The following is a 20753-nucleotide window of genomic DNA, read 5'->3' as shown; positions in this document are numbered from 1 at the left end:
GCTGGGACTTTGGTACCGCAGGTGGGAGCGGGTGGCCGAAAGCATCGTCATCTAATTAATTATTAAGACGAAGGGGGGAAAAAAATAATCAGTTTAGTTATCGCGCACGGTGGATCTGCAACAAGTTCCCTACAGAGGCGAGGTGTTTAAACTTGCGCTGAAGGTGGAATCGCTTGCTCTGAAATAGAGGGGTTCGAGTTCCGTGTTTATGAAGGTGAGGGTTTTGCCCAAACGTATTACTGGGCTTTTGATCAAGCGTAGAATAATTCATTCCTTGCTCCGTAACAGCAAATGCGTCCAGTTTGTGGGGTCAGGAGCACCGATCTGACAGTTCTTCATTTAAACTTACTTTAAGGGGGAGTCTCTGTTTCCTGATAACATAAACAACACTTCAGGCAGGAGTCCGTGGTGATCTTGCACTGACACAGAGACTGCGATTTCAAAGGCTGCAGAATGCTAACACGTCGCATCTCTCTGTACAGCAGTCGTGATTTATGATGGTTTCTGTTAAGCCGAGCAATTGTGTATATTGAAACACAAGACGCTAGAAAAACAAGCCCTGGGATGAAGCTGCAATTTTAAGAGTTGCTTGCTGGCTTTCCCGCTAGGGAAGGAAGAGCAGCGGGAATGAAGTGCATACTCGTAGGCTTTATTATCGTAAATTACTTTTGTGTGTAGAAAAATATTATGCAACCTTTAGAGTTGCACGCTTGATCACTAGCAGCAGCTTAATGTTGTCTGGCTTTTGTACTGCCCTTTCGGCGGATTAGAAAAATTCTGGCCGGGTTGCAGCCCTGGGGTAAAGACGTCTCTCTCGAAGGAGCTCATGTAAAAGGTGACTTTGGGTGAAGTTTCTCCTAGTTCTGCCAACGGGGCGAGAGTTGCTGTTGTTCCCTCTTAGCGCCCTGCTTGCTCGGCCAGACCCATCCTTGGGGGAGCTCCCTGCTTGCCGGGCTGGCGGTGGAAGTCCCACCCTGCCGTGGCCCCGGCCGCGCTCGGCCCCGGTGGGGGCCAGGCGAAGAGCGTGTGGAACAAACTGGAAGTGGAGGCGAAGCTCGTTCTTGCAGGGCACGTCGAGCTCTGCGGAACACGATGTCTTGGGCTTGGCGCTTGATTAAAGTGAAGAGGTTATGGCCGTGTCTGCTGTAGTAATGTGTTTTCCTGATCAGCATAGAAGCAAAATAGTTTTGGATACGAATGATGGTGGGAATTTGAATGATAGCAAAAACATCCTCTTGTTTGAACTTTTTTTTTTTTTTTTGGTAGCTAGGAAATACTTTTATTCTTTAAGCAAAAAGTTTTAGGGACCATGCAGTGAAGGTATTTAACTTGATCTGGGTGCGAGTGCATTATAAATCTTCCGTAATTTGTTATTGAGACTTAGCGATCATTAGTAAAACCAATGAATGGGGTAAAATAAGAATTTTTTTTTCTTTTAAAGTGTTTAACTGGATACTTTGTTTAATGCGATATTGAAATGCATAGTACACAACAGGAAGCCAGCTGTTTTAATATTGATAGGAATTTGGTGTTTGTAACAGTCTGTGGCACGTTGAACTAGCTGTTAGTCTTTTAGATGCATTCTGTTTCAGACCTGGTTCGTTCCTGTTGAAGTACATTACATCTGAATGAAGTTGCCGCATTTGACAACGGTGTCACCTGTAGCACTTTGTTTACTTTCAAGCTTAGCTGCAGCATTAGCTCCTCTACAGTCTCTCAGTAATAGGCCTTATTCTTAATCTCTGGAAACAGTTTTAGGAGTGAGAGGACACGTCATACTGAGTCCCTTTTCTATCATTAAAAAAAAAACACACCCCCCCCCCCCCCAAAAAAAACCCAAAACAAAAAAACACCCAAAACAAAACCCTAAACCCCCACAATTTTGATGGGGCAGATCTGAGGGGTGGATACTTGTCTGCTTTAGGTTAGCACTGGTAGTTGGCAAGTGCTCGTTACCAAATACTGGGGCAGGGGGGAGAGTTTGTTGCTGTTAGGAGCGTTCTTGTCACTGAGCCACCACTGTGCATGTCCGAACTGCACTGGTTGTCTGAACTGGTCAGATGTCTCGGGGATGGGAAGGACATCAGCAATTCCCATTTGATGCTTCATTTGTACAACTGTTGAGAAACTGTGGATAGCTCTGTTTTTAATTGATTCATTTTCAGGTTAGGAAGTATATTTCATGGTTATAGCGGTAACATGCATAATACACGTCAAAGATATTGCTGAACTTAAATCACATTCCTTTTCTGCTTTTCTTCTCTTACACAATTTGTTATCTTTCTAAATCTACTTTATTACATATATCTTTCTTTCTCTAAATCTTACTCTGGTTTTATTCACGTTCTCCCTCATGCTCCCTTTCTAGCAACTCTCCCAGTGGGCAAAGAGCAAATGCATCTTGAAGGTGTGATTTTTATTTTCATATATGGGTGATTTTTTGTATTTATATATGCATAAGACAGTTGCCAAATTCTAGTGTTTTCCTGCTTTGTTTTGAGAAGTTGGATTTGAGAGTACTGATTAACTTTAAATATGAAACTGGTTTTCATATTTTCAGGAAACATTTGAGTCTTGAGTAGAAGGCTTCTGTACAGAGCTAGGAACTGGCTATGAATTTAATCTATTTTGGTAATTAGAGGGGAGAAAAAGAGTAATGTCTTCCATCCAGAACAATTATAAATGACTTGCAGATGGTTTCAGCAGGATGTAAAAATAACAGGTTCCTCCAAGTTATAACAAATATCCTACGGGTTCTTAGCTTAATTGTGACCTGGTTTGGGGGAGGGGGAAATAATTCTTAAAAGAAACTTTTATGCAAAGCAGGTTAGCTAAAATTTGAATATTTAAGCAGCAGAGATCTTAACATCTTTAATATTTTGGTGAGACTTTGTTTCGTTCTCAGTATCTAAACGTGCATGTGCCTGTTTATTCGGACAGGATTCTTTCTTTCTGGTCCAGCATCATTAATGTTTACACAAGATTTAGACTTCAAAATTATTCCAAACTCCTGGCTGTGATTTCCCCCGCGTCCCCCCTCCCTGGGCTGATTTTGAAGTGTGCATGTTGCCTGGGTACAGTTGCATCTTCGGACTCTCCTTTTGTGAGAGCTGTAAGCTATTTCTCTGACTCTCATCTTGTTAGAGTTCTATGTTGCGGGTTAACTGTACCTTGGTAAATACAGCTCTTTTCCGCGTGACAGTTCAATTATTTGAACGTGGATTCTAGTATTACCTAAACATACTGCAGTTTCATGCTCGTAGCTTGCTGTGTCAGCTCCATAAAATGGGGAGGGAGGGAATTGGAGGCTGTGGAGGTAGAGGAAATAGTTTATAGGAGATCAGAGCGGGCTGCACACCGAGTTTCCTCTTGTATTATCTGCACACCCATGTCACACCTAGTGCTGCAAAGAGAGTTCTTACTTTGTTTTTTATAGATGATCTGTGGTTGTCATGCATGCAAAGATGTTGATTTTAGATATATGTACATAGTTTGAATCTATCCATCCTTAATAAAAAAAACATCGGGGATTTTCCTAATTTAAAACATGTACAGACTGGGGGGGGGCGGGTGGCAAAGCCTAAATTGCCCTCCTTGTATTAGTAACTGTATAAATCTGATGTCTTTAAATTTTTCCGAAGATGTTTACAGTCTCTTCCAATTTTGTGTACAGCAGGCACACGTTAGCTAGGTGACAGTATAATCATTAGAAAAATGAATATGCTTGTTTTTCTCACAAACAAAAGTAAGTTTCAAAAACACTCTGAAACAGTCTATCAAGCATGTTTCTGAAGAAGTAGCGTTTTCTTAAGACTATAAGGTGGTAGCATTAGGAGTAGAGAGAGCTTAGTGAGCTGGTTATTGATCATAGGAATATGTCGGAGAGTGAGGTGCTGGCTGTTCAGCTGCTCAGGATTTTGCTTGAAAGGGAACAACTTGTGAAGCTACATGGGAAAAGCGAAATTTTGCATACTTCACCGGAAGACTGTAATTCAGTGTCAGGTTCTGAAAGTGTAAGGGCATGAGTAGAAAAGGAAGGGTCACTGTAAACTTGCTGTTGGACAAAAACTCTTTTCTGAGAGGTAGATGACTGCGGGACCGTTGGAGCGGGCTGTGGAGGTGTAGGAGCCTCGCTCGTGTTCTGCAGGGTTTCGGCTGGAGAGGAAATAAATAGCATCACTGGCACTAACACTGTAGTTATTCATGCGTACTGTGGAGACTGAAGCTAATAGTTTTGTACCAGTCTATTTTGGGATAGCTTGCTATCTATGTTGTTAAAAATGAATGCTTGGTGAGGGTAGGTTTTACCAGCACCCAGCTTCTGTGGGGTTTTCTGAATGTTTGTTATGTATGTAGATCGTAAAAGCGTTAGGCATCAAAAGCGCTCAGCTCGCTTTATTTTTGTGTGCTTGTATGCAAACTGTAGTTGTAACGGTTCTTGACGGTGTGTAGAAATGCAGGACTGTAGGTACTAACCTGTTATCCTGGGGTTTTTTGTTTTGGTATAATCTTGATAAGAAAGGGTTGCTTTTATATTTCCAATATTAGGAACTGGCCCATATCTCTCCTGCACAACATGTCTGTTCTAGTCATCTGATTGCCATAGCCTAAAATATGTGCTTTGCTAGGCAACGTGAGTTGAGAGGTGAAGTTTGGGCTATAAACTTGAAGCAATTTGCACCATCAGAGACAGCTGTGCATAAATGAATAGCCTGAAAGTGGAAAGAGGGAAAAATTTGGCCTAACACAGCAAGGTAGACGTTTGAAAGGTCAAGAAAGTTACCTCTATTCATCTGGGGTTATGTTTGTTCCTTTCAAAACAGGGCTGCAAAACTTTAAAAGTGATCCTGTGATTACTTTTTAAGGGGGTGTCTTGGCTTGCTGAGCTGCTTAAGTATCCACAGCCTTAAGATTTTTCCCATGAGTTAATACAGACATTGGTATAGTAATACGTTTAGAGTTTGAGCGTTTCTGTTAATAAACAGAAATAATAAACTCTTATTTCAGATGAGTTCAGTAATACATAATGCCACTTCAGTGTGTACTTCCAGAACTTTGTGTTGTGTTTATGGGCGCTCTTTACATCCTGTCCGTATGTGCTGTGTCATTGGATTTTTTTAATTACTTTAAATGTGCTAGTGTTTCAAGTGCATGTATATAATTTCAGAAAGACCCAATATATCGTAATACATGTGATAAATCAGTACTGCAATTTAACACTGTAGCTAATTATTCTGTCTTCCACTATAGGTTGCACAGAGCATTGAGGATCATCATCAAGAAGTAATTGCTTTCTGCAGAGAAAAAGGTTTCCATGGTTTGGTTGCATATGACTCCGATTACGCATTGTGCAACATCCCTTACTATTTCAGTGCCCATGCCCTAAAACTGAGCCGTAATGGGAAAAGTCTCACAACAAGCCAATACCTAATGCATGAAGTTGCCAAGCAACTGGACCTGAATCCAAATCGCTTTCCTATTTTTGCTGCTCTTTTAGGTAAGTGAAGTAATAGAACTTGATGCTGCTAGTCAGACTTATGATTTCAGTTTCTATTAACTGTTTTGAAATACGTGTGTATAATTTGACAAAGCACCTAGGGAAAGACATCCCTTTGTTTCAGACATTCCTACTATACTTGAGGTGGGCCGGATGCGTTTTTATGAGGCCAGACATGCCGAATTTGTAGAGACCTGCGAGCGATGCAAATTGTGGCTGTCTAGAAACAAGAGCAGAAAGTAAGAATTCTGCAAAGCTCTGCATAGCCAAAATGTTCTCAGTGGGTGGGGGGGAATTGGGACAATTGTGGTTCTACTAGTTTTGGTCTTATATAGTATATGAGGTCTACTTTTAATAATATGCTTTCCAGACTAGGAAAATATACTTCTGTCCTGTTTCATATTCTACCTAAAAATGACATATATGGAGTGAAGATGTTTGGATTGCAGGGGCTTTTTTTTCACTCATTTTTCCAATGAGTATTGGACGTCAGCTGCACCAGAAATATATTATACTATATAATTGAGTGAAACTCCACATTTCTGAAAGCACAGGTGACCAGCATCTTACCATTAAGTTAGTTTTGTTTGGATAGTTTCTTAGCAGTCCTGCTTCTAATGCCAAATGGTGTAGTATCTTTAAGAAGCATAGGTAGGAGGGACTTCAGTTTCACATCTCTGCTTAAATGGGACAACTTTAACACACTCTATTTCCACAACAGTGGTAGAGAATAGCTGTCATACTCTCTCAGATGGAAGAGTGAATTAATTACTAATAAAGTTGACTCCAATGAATAGGATCTATTTAGAACAGGATTCTAACTTCTTTTTGGGTAAATAAGCACGCAGCAGCCATATTCTTGATCTTGTCGTACTGAGCAAACAAATTAAGAAAACTGGATATTCTTTTTATTTTCTCACTGACTTTGTGTTTTAGTATGGGTACATGACAGAAGAATACAACTTCTCATTTGAAGCTGTGAATGAGGGAGGCTATGTATTATTGCTTTAGCATACGGATATTTTAGTAGTCTTTAATATTCAATTGTTTCTAGTCCAGGCAGGTACCTTACATGTTAAGAAGGAAAGAACCAATGTATCTTGCAGTAGAAAGCCACAAGTATTTGACTAGTTGAAGTTGCGTTTTGTTAGCGTATGTTTTTTCATACCCAGAATGGTTACCTGCCTGCATGGCTGTGTGGAGGAATGATTGGCTAAGCTGCAATTTAAAACAAAAACCCTGTGTAAATTGCTTGACAGACTACTATTGCTGGGCTTTGTTTTGGAGTCTATAAATAAGTTGTTGCATGCCAATTCAGTGAGTAAGAATTACTGCTTGAAAAGCAGTTTCACAGTTGCGGATATGCTTTATGGAATTAATGTGAAGTACATGTGAACGACATCGTTTTAACTTGTCACAGAATTACAGCTGCATGGCCAGTTGAGGCATTGCTTGGTTATGCTAAATAGTAGGTGAAAAATATCCTGGCAAATTTTCTGAAGGTTTTGCAACTTTATGCAAGAAGCTCTTGAATATTTTTCTCTCTTAATATCTTACATGACAAAATATTTTTCAGCTTGCCTTTAGGAGAAAAAAACTTGAGGTCATTTTGTACCTTTTTTTTTTTCCAAATTGGTACGAAGGTTAAAAAAAAACCAGTTCAGCTACAAGTTTAGTTTTGTGTATTCTTTTGCATTTCTTTTGTGTGTGTATTCAGTATGAGTAAGCAGAATAGAGTAAAGTTTATGGGAGTCAGTGTTAGAACAGAAGATACTTTAGAGGTCTTCCTGCGATGAGTGTTCTTTTTTTTTTTTTTTTTTAATATTAGTCAATATTACAAAACCTAGGTATTTGGTGATATAAACAATGATTATATAAGCTTACAACAAACAAGATACTGTTTGACTTCAAGTACTAGCAACATTTTTTAACTTTTGCAACCTTAGGAATATAGTAACTTCAGTTTTTTTAATAAAATATTAAATACATATAGGCACGTAATTGTGTGTAGTGTGGCATATGTTTAAAGCAGGGTAGCTCATTCAGATCTAAATTTTTATATTTTTATTTAATATCTGAGGGCTTGTTTGGCTGCACAGGTTATTCTGCCCTGGCGCCTGTGGCCTCTTTGGGTCTCTTTTGACCCTGATAAGTAGAATGAAGAAAATCACAATGGGAAAGAATAAGTGAGCACTTGATTACATGGGAAGGCATATGAATCTGTTACATTGCTCTTCTGTTCTGGGTGCATCAGTGTAACTCCCCATGCTAGTACTTTGTTTAGGAATAAATTAGTGTATTCTGAAATAATTGCAGTTAAGCTGCTGGTTTAATGTTTACAGAAGGCCGAAACTATCACAATAGCTGTATCAGTATTGAGCTTTAGGTCTGCAAATCCGTTTCCCTGTATACGAAAAATTCAAACTTCTTTGTTTTCAGATACTTTCTTGTCATTACCTTCAAGGGTCAATTTGCAGATGCTGGAAAGAGAAAAAAATCTTGAATGGTTCAGCCAAACATTCAGCAGTTGGAGGAGCCTGAGGAACGACACCTAACTGGTCAATTAAAAAAACGTTCTCAGTGGCAAATTATTTGGGATTGAGTTATGTTCAGGGGTAAAGTCTCTATTGAAGTATTCCAGCAAAATATTTTTCTGACTGTACCAATTAGGCAAATTTTAAAGATTACTTTCTGAAAAGGTTATGTATACCTAACCAACCACTGTGGTTGGTTGGTTTGTTTTATAGCTTTTTCCTTCTTACAGCTTTTCATGCAGAAGGGTTTTGTAGTTCTAGCTTTATAAGGAGTATCCTTGTCATGGGTAGTTAAAATGTGGCCAAGATACTGTGTCCTCTGAGAGCGTGCTCTTAAAAAGTTCTGTCCTAATTGCTGTTGATGAAAACAGGGAGTTGATTTGGGTTCTTTTGTAAATTTTGACTCAGATACTTCAGAATGATTAAAAAAAAACAAAACCAAGCTTCAGCAGTAGAAAAACAAACACAGTGTGAGGTATAGGGCTGTAATTCAGTGAACTCTTTAGAAAGGGCAGTGGCTTCAATTAGTATCTAATTGCTTTAAAAAAACCTAAGGCATACACTATAATAAGCCATTAAAATGGGAAAAATCAATATATGTTGAGGTTGTTCAGCCAGGTCGAGAAATAGAGGTTGCTTATGTAACGTTGATCTCTTTCCCACTGTGACAGTACTTTGTAACGTGTTTAGTTATGTGGTCTCATTCTGTTTCTCAGTAAAATTTTAGAACTACGTAAGGTAAGTACAGGCATCACTTCTTATTTGGACTACAGAAGACACTGCTGCACTTCAACGTCCTAAATTCTACAATTCAGTATGTGGTGAGAATTGATCAAATGGCCAGACTGTCTTATGTGTGTGTTCAAGGGGATGGAATTAACTGAAATGATAGGTGGAGACCAAACAAGATTGAGTTTTGGTGGAAGGGAGAGAAGCTCTAACTGTTTTAAAAGGTAATCTTAGCATCTGCAGGAGTTGTTGTGAGTTATCACAAAACTGTCTAGTGGTCTGTAATTGATTTTTTCAGACCTGCATTATAAAGGCTGTCTAATCCTACCTTGATTAGATTAGTAAGAATGTGGCTGTTACATACAAACTTGTTGAATCTTTCTGATGTGAGTTTAAAGTTTAGCTCCTAATGAATGAAGATTATAATGTCTCTTTGCTGGAGATCTCAGCAGTAGGTAAAGTATTGATTGGACACGAAGACTTCCCTCTCTAAGAGGGCATCTGCTAGTCACCAGGCAATGGACAACTTTGTTGGATTTCACATGTTAAAGAGCATTAAAAGCAAACTAAATTATTTTACAAGCAAAATATATTGAGAATGTAAACAATTGTTGTCATATTCAAAGAATCTTGTCATACTCTTTATGAGTAGGTGAGAGTTCAAGATGTTGTCCAAACTGTGAAATTTAAAAAACAAAAAAAAAGCTGTAAATATATTAACAGCAATGAGAACTGTGCATTCACTGCTAAGCTGCAGCTCTGTAAAACCAGATATTGAAAATATCCTTAAGTTTTCTACCAGAAGTGCAGTAATACATTCTGTTTAGCTCTTCATAAAGTTTGGATCCACAGACGCTGAACTGTGTCAGTGGTTGATTAGTTAGTCTTTGATGAATTCAGATGTTTGAGATGTTTCCTAGTAAGAATTTTTTAGGGTTTTTTCTGACCGTGATAACCAGAATAATTTAAGTGATCTTCCATTTGGTATGAACAGCTTGGTAAATATAGCCACTACCTCTATTCATTGAAACAACTACTTCATTTCCCAATTACTTTTATGCTGCCAGTTCAGGCTCCTGTCTGACCTGGTCAGGTCAGCAAAAGAAACTTCAGGAATTGGGAACCTGCTAAGTGTCATCGGAGCTGCCCGCGTTGCTGAGGGTTAGGTAAATCTGCCTGGTGGCTTGCTGCTTGACCCACGCTACGTGATGGAGCAGAGAGCAGATTCCAGAGGCACCTCCGATGTTGATCAGTAACGGCACGTGCTGGGACACAGGAAGCATCCAGCTTGTGTCGGAGAGCAATAGAGTGTGTTTTTACACTGTTGCACCTGCATTACTAAATCCTGCTGAGGATCGCCTAATAGGACACGCCAGGTTGAGGTTGAGACCATGTGTTGTGACTGGCTCTATTGCTTCTGTAAGTGAGCTGGGTTTCATGGAAGAGTGCTCCTCAAATAGAGGGGAGTGTATCTTGCTGCAGTGGCAGCATGCTAATTAGGTTTTTCTGGAGTAACAGAAAGATATCTGCAAGTTTAATCTCTCTTTGCTAATCCTATTGATCGGGAATTGAGGACTGATTGCAAATTTGTTTTGCTGCATGTAGAAACAGTATGTAACGTCTTATGGTGTACTTAAATAAAGTTTTGTGTTATGTTCTAGGTAATCATATTCTACCTGATGAAGATTTGGCTTCCTTTCATTGGAGTTTACTTGGTCCAGAACATCCACTAGCTTCACTTAAGGTACAAATTTAAAGTAACTACGAGCGATTAAGCTGAAATCAATCATAACAGTTAATCAGAGCAGTGTAATAGGTTAATTCACAGCAGCTCTGCAAGGCTCTTGTTCTCAGTTACCCTCTGGTGTCCCAGTCCCTCTCTGTTGACTGCAGAGGATACCTGGGGCGATTAGCCTTACAAGGCTAAACTTAGCCTTTGTGATCCCCCTCAGTGTCCTTCAGCTACATGAGCCATATAGCTTCAGTGTGGTTTGGCTTTGAGAATGTAGCTTCTTACACTTCTTTTTTTAAGCGGAGAATTTTTTGTTTAGTCATGTTCATCAACTGTCAAAAATAATTAGCTGGATATCTTCCTACCATATTGTTTTATTTTCTATTGACCTGAGTTTGTGTGTAATAGTCAGTTTTCTCTACTTCTTAAAGTGTAAATATGCTAGAGAATAGGTTGCACAAGAAAGCTAACGTGGCCTTTAGTAGATTTTTTTTTTTGAGGCAAGTAACTTGTGTCTGATGCCCTTAGTTTACCGTATGTCTGTTCTGCTGCTTCATCACACTTGCTTTGTGCATCTGCCAAGTAGACAGCTATAAAAGGGAAACTGGACACATTAGAGAATGGGATAATAGTGACCTTTCTTTCTCTCTGCCACAACAGACATATCTTTTTCCCTTTCTCCTAAGGTGTACCATGCAGCAAATCAATTTGGTTTTTGTGAAGTCTGTAAGACTGTTCTGTTATATCTACAACAAAAATAGGTGGGGTTTTTTCCCTTTCTGTTCCAAAAGTTTATTAAGCATTGAAAAATTGTAACTTATTTTGCTGAAGGTAGAATTTAGAAACAGATTCAAGATTTTCAGCAGAGTTTTTAAGACTTGCATGTGCATTGCTTAGTGAACAGCTGTGACAATTTGATGTTACGCTCATCCCCTATTTTGCTGCCGCTCCTGTTTCTAGAAAGGTAAGTGTCAGCACATTGTAGTGGCAAAACAAAATATGCATGCATGTTTGCTACTCCCTTGTAAAACTTGAGATGAAAAAACGAAAGACTGAAGGAGTGTGCCTGTATTTTCATTTTTACTAAAAAGGTTAAAATGTAGGACTTTGATAAAAGTGGTTGATAAACTTAAATGTAGGAGTTCTCTCAAAGTGGTTGATAAACTTTCTGATATTCAGAATACTTTTCTGTGGTTTAGGCTGAGTAGACTTGTTCTACAGCCAGTTCAGAATATGACTTCAGACACCTAGACCTTCTGAAAAGCCTTCTAAACATATACTGAATTACTTGACTAGAATGAAAATTAGATGTTTGTCATCTTTGCTTCTAGATTTACATTTTCAGTGGAAACACCAATTGGGCTTTGTAGCTGGCATCATAAGAAAATGAAACTGGTTTCCTTGGAGCGTAACTGGGCTGTCTTAGGCAGTCCTCCCTGTATTTATTTAATCTGTTGGCCAATGTTAATCAGATTTGAAAGCGGTTCCCGTTTGGCTGTTACAGGCTCCGTGAAAACTGATACACTGTTATCAGTGAAAAAGACCCAAATTACTGCCCTTACTGAGGGAAAAGGCTAGCATAACACGTTATTTGTTTAATTTCACAGCAGCGTGCTTGCCAGTTGTTAAGTACATGCCCCAAACTAACTGCAGTGTTTCTGTCTCCTGGCTGATAATGATGTCAAAGAGGGAGAAAGAAGAAGGGCTAAAGCGAAAAGGACACAAGTCTACAGGAAACTAATCTTCATTAGTTACTGGTCATGGAACAACTTAGTATTTTGTTTAGCTTCAGTTTCAACAGTGCTCATGATTTGAAATTATAACTTGTTTCAGTAGCTCATTAATTCAGTTTAATTTCATTTGACATACTAGGATGTCAATGATGTCATTACAGCTCTCTCTGTAGAGACCTCTTCTGTTAATTGTAGATGTGCAGAAAGCAGTATTTCTTGTAAATTTTATAAATGCTTAAAAAAACTAAAAGACACGTTTATATTAGCCACAAGCTTGATAGCAAGAAGTAGTTTCAGAACAGTTACAAAAAGTGCAGGCTGTCCTGAAAACTGGAAACGGGGGGAAGTTGTGGTTGCCCAGGATGTCATCCCTGAGCTATACTTACAAGCTTTGCTTTGGTGCGTCTATTTAGAGTTCCTATCGAGTATTCTCCATACTCGGGAACCAAGGGCTTTGATTCCACATCTCATTTAACTCAGGATTTAGAAAACTTTCTCTCCTTGTGTAGATTTTAATCTTTTGGATCTAAGACAGTATGGTCTTGAACATCAAAGCTAACAGATTCAGTTCCCAATGGCCTGATTTGTTGCTTTTTAGTGAGAACTATGACAGTTAATAATGTACAATTTATTTTCTGCATTCTTTCTCAGTCTTTTATTATGATGTAGCAAAATGGTTAAGTCTTCCTACAAGAGATGCTTTGCTAGTTCACCAATTAAAAAGTGTAACTTGGAAAAGAAACTACCAGTCTTTGCTGATAGAAAATTGGTGTTTCTGCTTAGGTGTCAACATAGTGAGGTGAAAAAAGGCAATACTGAGGAACCTGTGCCTCTGTTTTAAAGAGGGACACAAGGGTGGTGTATTCATCTAGGAACAGCTGAGTAGAAATGGGAAAAAGGACAGGAAATGGAAACCTGAACGAAGAATCTGTATTTTGCATTTAGAAGGAAATGAACCTGATGGTCAAGACAACATCTTTACATGCTGGATAAAAAGCCATGTCTTTCAGAAGACACCAACAATGACCATCAGCTCAGCAAAACTATTAAAGTTCCATGGACAAATTTAAATGAAGAGATTTGAATTGCTATTGCTGCAGAAGGGAAAAAGAATCAAAAACTGACACTGCAAGCTGTTCTGAGTCAGGATCTTGTTTGTCTAAATGTCCCTGTGTAAACAGATAATGCGTCTAATAAATGTGTAGACCTGTGCTTGCGTCCTGTTACCTGACTGAGAACACAGTTCAATGAAATGACCACCTGAATCAGAAGCTGAAACAAGAAAGCAGTTGATAGAGAAATAATTTGACTGCCAGACCTTGTTTGGAAACTAGCATTATACCACTTTTTATTTGTGTGCTTTGGGATTTATCTTTAAGAAAAAGACAATTCGGTTCTTACTCTGGGGAAGCTTTTTACGGTATGGAGCTTCAAGATCAATGTATAATACCATCAGAATGATATTAGAAGGGCAGTTGCTTATCTCTGGAATGAATTAGTACCTATTTGGGAGCCCATACCACCGAAGAAGTGCTGACTCTTTATTCACAAGGTAACCTTAGAAACATGTCTTAATGCAATCTCCCTTTCTGAAAAAGAAGAGTGTGCAGGGAAACTTTGAGATTGCCGTCTTCATTTTGTGGTGGATCATCTTCCTGTTAGGATGGTTTTGAAAGGATGAATTCATTGCACTGTCTTTGGCAAACTTTTTATATGCCCACCATCCAATATTCCACATCTATTTTTACCTGGCAAAATTAGTTAGCTAATCTCCTTGGTTGTTTCATCTCAGTAGAGAGGCAAAGAGAGATGCTTCCAGAAAGCAATCCAAAATATGCAGGTTAGGCTCCTTCTCTGAATTGCTCTAGGAAATTCCTGTCTTTCTCTGTTTGTTGACTTCAGAGGGTGTCTGCCAGAGGGAGACTACTATGCTAAGTAGGTGCTTAGGTAATTTGCTGCTGCTCAGATAACAAGGTGGTACTCTTAAGATAGGCTTCAACTAAGTGTCTGTCTTTTTTTTTTTTTTTTGATGCTAAGGGTCATCATAGGATGATGCAGGTCAGAAAGGACCACAGGAAGTCATCTAGTCCAACCTCTTGCTAAAAGCATGGTCAGCTTGAGGTCAGAACAGGTTGCTCAGGGCTTTGTCTGGACTAGTCTTGAAAATCTCCAAGGTTGGAGACTGCACAACCTGTCTGGGCAGCCTGCTCCATGGTTTGACAGTCCCAATGGTAAAAATGTTTTGCCTTGCATGCAGTCTGAACCCATCTTGTTTCAGGCTATGTCTGTTGTCTCTTGTTCTTCCACAGTGCACCACTGTGAAGAGCCTGGCTCCATGTGCTTGATAACCTTTTTGTAGTTTCTGGAAGGCTGCTGTTAGGTGTCTCCAAAGCCTTGTCTTTGGCAGGCTGAATTAAGCCCCATTCCCTCACTCTCTTCTCGTAGAGCAAGTGCTCCAACTCCTTAACCATCTTGATGGCCTTCTACAGAACTAGCTCAACTTTTTTGACATCTGGCTTGAGCCCAAAACTGAATGCAGCGCTCTAGAGGTGATCTTACGAGCGCGGAGGAGCAAGATCCCTCGATCTGCTGGCTATGCTCCTGCTATACAGCCCAGGGTGCAGCTGGCCGCCTTTGCTGCCAGAGCACCCTGCTGGCTCATGTTCAGTTTGCTGTCTTCCAAGAGCCCCAGGTCCTTTTTGGCACAACTCCAGCCTGCAGAGTAGCCAGGGGTTATTCCTGCCCAGGTGCAAGACTTTGCTTTTGTAGTTGTAGAATTTCTGAAGGTTCCCGTTGGCTCATTCCTCAAGCTTGTCTAGGTCTTTCTGGATGGCAGCCCAGCCCTGGAGTTCGTGGTAGTGTGCAGGGTTGTCACGCAGGTTGTCTCACATGAAGTCTGTCTGTATCACATCTTTGGCTTGTATTTCTGCTCTCCCCTTTTCTTTCTGACATAATTTTTGTTCCTCTGTTTAGATTTGGTTTTCTTGGAGTCCTGTGTGTATAAATTGTTAGCAAATTATCTCCATGTTGTGTGTGTTCTTGTTACCATCAAGACATGCAGAAGGAGGTCAGTTTCCCAACCAGGATGGAGGGAGGAGGAGAGAGAATTTCTAATAGAATAACCCGATCTTCAGGGAAAAGCTGAGCTTTGCTGGTTTGAGAGGATTTTAAGTCATCCGGGGAACTTCTTGCCTCTTCAGAAGGCTTGTCATTAGATCGGATGCACTACAAGCTTTAAGATTAAATGTTTTTAACATTCAAAGGCTGATACAAGATCCAAACAGTTTGGATTCAATCTCTGATAGAAATTACTAGACAAAAATAACAAAACCCAGGCAATTTGTTGTAGTATTCTTCATACCTTCAGCCTTTTCTCTCACCAGTAAAAAGAAAAATGTTCCCTATGTGTCACCTCACAGTAACCGAATGTTCGAGGTCTTTTTTTTAATGGTTTGAAAATAAAACTAAACTGATTATCTGTTTCCAGCAGGCACAACAGTAAATGCTGGTACTTGTGTTGATTAGCTTTTAAAGGCTTCACTTCCTGGAGACAGTGGGCAAGTGGAGTTGTCCCAGAATTGGGTAGTTTTTCCCAAGTGTATCTTAAGTACCTTCCACAGTATCCTAATAATCCTGTGGAGTTATGCATATGTGAGTCTATTCTCTTTCAATAAAGCATTTTTGCAAGTTTATTTTGTCAAAACCAAGACATTTTTATCATGTAGCTTCTAGGCTTGTAATGTTTACTCTCTGCCTCTCATTTTGACAAATACCTATGAAAAATTAATTTCCTTTCCCCGCTTAATCTTTTCAGAGTGCATTAATAGGTCTTGTGATTTTTGTTAGTCTGTCGTGAAATTGAAGTAGTCCTTTTACAACTAGCAAAGAAGCCATGCCGTTTTCAGATGTCATGCTTTCTGACCTGATCACCTCCAAGTGTGTGAACCACCTCCATGTTTGCCTTTCAAAATTGGTTTTCCATGTTGTTGCTTGTCTGAAACTTTTCTGTAGAGGATAAGGAAAAAAATAGCTTCTAGGAAGAAATCTCGTATAATGAGAAATTGGTAAAATACGATGCTGATTTTGCTCTGAAATGCTTTGTGTGCAACTAAAAGTAAGTTTGAACCTTGAACACGTTTTCTGTAACTTTTGCTGTTAAGTCTTAATTTTTCCCATACCTAACACTTAATAAGACCTAGCCTGTATTTTAATGCAAACAGTATTAGAAACATTATTTATGATTCAGTACAAAAACTACAACTTTGGATTTCTGGAAGGTTCTAAAATGCATAGAAATCTTTTCTTCTTCAATATCAGGAAAGTACACCTTATTTCTCCACTTTCCATTTCTGGCTTCTGTGTAGGTCATGACATCTCTAGTTTTGAGGGTGTTGTCACCTGGACTGGGTGTCGTTGAAACGGAATAAAAGAAAATAAAACCCAAATATCGGAAATGTCTCTAAATCTTTCAGAAGGTCTCACTTCAGGAATTAATATGCTCCAGTGAATCTTTAGGCAGTTTGTTTAAAAGTAGCTAAACTGGGGGCGAAACACATAGTAAGCCCTTAATATGTCTCACTTGAGCTTCTTACTTCTAGGGTCTGAGCTGTGAATATTAGTGCTAGAGTGATGTGATGTCTTCTCTTAATGCTGACTCTTTATGTTTTTTTAAATATTACTCTCTTGGAGCTCACATAAAACTAATGATAGATTGCTTACTCCTTTTATCCACTGAATTTTCAAGCATAGATTGCAGAAACACTTGGGTAGTAATGCAGAGAGCACATCTAACATGACACAGCCATGTTATGATTCAGCTGCTTTAGAGATGTATGATTGTTACGCGTACAAATAAAATCGTAGGCGTTCATAAAACGACTTAGATTACTAGTGAGAAGAAAATCTATTGGTTCTGCTTGCAGATTGGGTGCAAAATTTTATCATCAATATTTGTGACTGTAAGCTTACATGAGAATGTGATCTATATTTGGTATTTTTGTGTATATTCAGAATGCACACTAGTGAAAATTTAGAATTTACTATCTGAAATAGAAATAATTGCCGTGCCACTGACTACACTATACAGAACTGTTCTTAATTTAGGCTCATAAAATGTAGAGCTCATCTCTGGTGGAGAATGACCAGGTATAGAATGAATATCCTGACATTTGTAAAAAGTAGACGTTAGGAGAAGGAAATTGATTAAAATGGGAATCTGGGCAAAAATTCCATGGTCCAAATATGAAGAAGGCAGTCTAAGAAATTGCATAATAAGTGGATCAAATAAGAGCAGGAAAGAAAATAATTATATACAGTAGACTCCATATAAAATAAAAAGGGGTTGTGGTACAGATTTTGAGGTTGAAAAGATAAAACTGATGAAGTATTATTCAGAATTCTGACAAGGCTGAATTGCCTTGTCAGAATTTTCTAGTAAAGTATGATACCTCTGTGTAGAATGCAAGCATAAAGATTATTCACATTTTCTCATACCTTAAAAAATAGAACTCAAGTCTTGAATCACTGAATTTTGCAAACAGGCAGATTAAAATATGTTAAAAGCAAAAACCTAGCTGCCCCTATAAGCACAGGTGGAATGCTCCAGAATTGTTCAGAGGTTCCAGACAGAATTTTTAGAAGTTCCTCAGGCATCCTCTAAAATTTAGGACACGTAGTTGGAGACCTCTTTCCTGCCCCTCTGAGTGTGCGCATTGTGCAGCGCGGAGAAAAAATAACAGAAACTGCCTGTGGTTGAGTAGTCCTTCAGACTCAGCTAGCAGCACCGCCCACTGCTTTTGATTTCGCAATGGTCCTGAAGTTTCTATACCCCATATAGGGTCGCGCAGTGCATGTAAGAGCAGTAATTCCCATAATCATATGGTGAATAATCCTTGGTTTATTTTCGGGAGGAGCCTATTGAGAGTGTTGAGATGGAAGTCCAGGGTTTCCAGGACTATCCCATTCCCCTCCTTTCTCCATGTGGACATGAGAAGGGATCAGGCCAAAGAACTGAGTCTAGAACTTCTGGTACAGCACATCCATCTGCAGCTGCCAGTCGCTGAGCTGCGGGAGCTTCGTCTGTAGGGGCTTTGGACGGCGTCCCACAAAGTTTTTCCAACTCTTTCTTACTACAAAGAAAGGTCTTTTGCTACAAAGTCAAAAGTGATTCTTCAAACCCGTGGTCTGAGTCAGTGACCAGTGAATCAATGGGAATTCATCATTTTCCTAACATCTTGAGTAGAATGTACTGTGGACTCTGATTTGTAGTCAAATCTAGGGTCTGCATGGGCTCGAGTCATTAACTGGAGGGAAATTTTTAGCATGCATTTAAGCGCATGTTTCTCATCCATTTAAAATAGTTGGTGAATATGGGAGGTCAGACACATCTGTCATTGGGTGGTGAAACATCAATTATTTTAATGCTGAAATATTGAAACTATTTTATCAGTGGAATTATCTTAAGAATTTCCTCTGTGACTGCAAAAAGAGTAACCAGCCCTATAACCATGTTGATATTGAAATACTTGAAAGAGAAAGTAACTATGTTCACATCATAGCAACGAAAGAAATCCATACATCATTCTTTGTCTATGTCTAACACAAAAAAGATAAAAATAATTTCTTGCCTGAGATGTTATATATAATGTGAAGCTGTATGAGTATATTCTGCTACAGATGATATACAAAATTTGAAAACACTAATTATTAAACTATGTAATCTTCAAATAATGATTTTTAGACCAATTTTTGTAGAATCTTGAAAATAAGTTTCCTTGAGATACTCCTTTTCTCCATTTGTTTCTCCAATTCTCCTTTTCTGTGTACATAGAGATCTTCCTGTTCCCAGTGGATCTCTTTCATCAATTCTGATACCACTTTACATTCAGAATATAAACTGTGTCAAAATAAAATATTTTCTGGCATATATATATATATATAAAATGGATGTATCCACATTAGATAAAGCATTTTGCACTAGAGGAAATGTCCAACTAGAAAGCAGTAAAATAATTAGCATTGTTGACCTTGTTTGTTGTTGGAGCTGATATTTAACTAGCAAATATTTACATAAAGGTGAGGTTTCACATATATATAAATATACCGTAGATGAAAAACATGTGAGTTGTAGTTTAAGGTGAAGTCTTAAAAAAAAGGTGGAAGGCCCAAAAATATTTAGGTACTAAATCTGGCAACATGGAATTTGTTGAATATATTTTCAGTAAATAAACAATTTAATTTTCTGCTGTGTAACTGAAGTATCTTGGGCTACCCTGTTATTTCATACTGGCATGTATGTTTGTTTGCATAGGTACGTGCTCACCAGTTAGTTTTACCACCTTGTGACGTAGTGATCAAAGCTGTAGCTGACTACGTCCGTAATATTCAGGACACCACTGATTTGGATGCCATAGCAAAAGATGTTTTTCAACATTCACAGGTAAAGTATAAAGCAAAATATTGGTTTGGGTTTTTTTAAACCTATTGCGCTATACATTTGTGTTGAAGAATTGCATTCTATAGCGTTTTGCATCGGTTGATAATAGGAGTCTGTTGGTATATGCAGTGTCTTAGATACCCTAATTTCATTTTCCAGACTTTCCGAAGGTAAAAATGCTGCGTTTACCCTCGGTGCTTTGAAGTTAAATTCTTGATAACCAAAGGGGCTTTGTGTACTGCCATTGACAGTCGGTGGTACATGGAGGTAGCATTGTAAAGCTTTATCCTTACATGCATTGACATAATAGTTCTTGTGCTGGAGTAGTGCTGTAGTCTTCAAGGGTCCATAGGCCTTAATACTGTATGTGATATGTTATACATTAACTACTCTACAATACAGTGCTGACCTATAGGTGACATGCCTGGATTTGCTCCTGATAGTGTTTTCTTTTTTTTTTTTTATTTTAGTCTAGAACAGATGACAAAGTTACTCGATTTAAGAGAGCAGTTGCTTATTACTCAGCAACTAATAAACCTATGCCATTTCATCCACCACATTACCTAGGTAAGTAATTAAAGAAATAAGGCTTTTCATTTTAACGAAAACCTGGCGTAACCCTAAATCAGAAATAGTATTATTAGCAGAAGCTTATAAAAATGTTGATATTCTCTGGCAATTTTATTGACCCTTGAATATGAGGTTTCAAAAGAAGGTTTTCACAGGATACATGCAGAGATTGTGTTTCCCCGAAAAGAGGAGAACAACCTGGACTGATCTTCCTCTTAGCTATTGCTGCATCAGTTCTAGCATTCGGACACTTAAGAGTGTGGTGCTGTAAACAACTGAAATCTGGTGACCAGTTCCAATCATGAAAATGGTTCTAATTCTATTCCATAAAATCTCTTTCCTGTTTCTCACTGGAACTACCTGACATGTTTTAGAAATCCCTTTATGGTTTTTGATTTTTTGATGTCATAACATACCTGCTTAAATTGCAGCCACAAATTGTTCTGGCATTGCAGATTATTCTCAGGGCTTACAAATTAACTGTATGATCACAGGATTTACTACATATACCTCATTCTTAACA

General features: G+C 38.7%; 1 protein-coding gene across 7 annotated transcripts in view; it reads left to right on the top strand.

Annotated features, from left to right (window-relative positions):
• FAM120A (family with sequence similarity 120 member A) overlaps positions 1 to 20753 on the top strand; it is a 58663-nt gene that overhangs the window by 1333 nt on the left and 36577 nt on the right. For all 7 annotated transcript variants that reach the window (XM_075159450.1, XM_075159451.1, XM_075159449.1 and 4 more), the window contains exons 2-5: positions 5251 to 5497; positions 10422 to 10504; positions 19535 to 19663; positions 20131 to 20227. In XM_075159450.1, the coding sequence (XP_075015551.1) occupies positions 5251 to 5497; positions 10422 to 10504; positions 19535 to 19663; positions 20131 to 20227 (556 nt within the window). The remainder of the gene's footprint in view (positions 1 to 5250; positions 5498 to 10421; positions 10505 to 19534; positions 19664 to 20130; positions 20228 to 20753) is intronic.

Source organism: Calonectris borealis, chromosome 10, assembly GCF_964195595.1.
Source record: "Calonectris borealis chromosome 10, bCalBor7.hap1.2, whole genome shotgun sequence".
NCBI lineage: Eukaryota > Metazoa > Chordata > Aves > Procellariiformes > Procellariidae > Calonectris > Calonectris borealis.
Note: the sequence above shows the minus strand (reverse complement) of the source record. Positions and strands in the feature narration are given on the sequence as shown.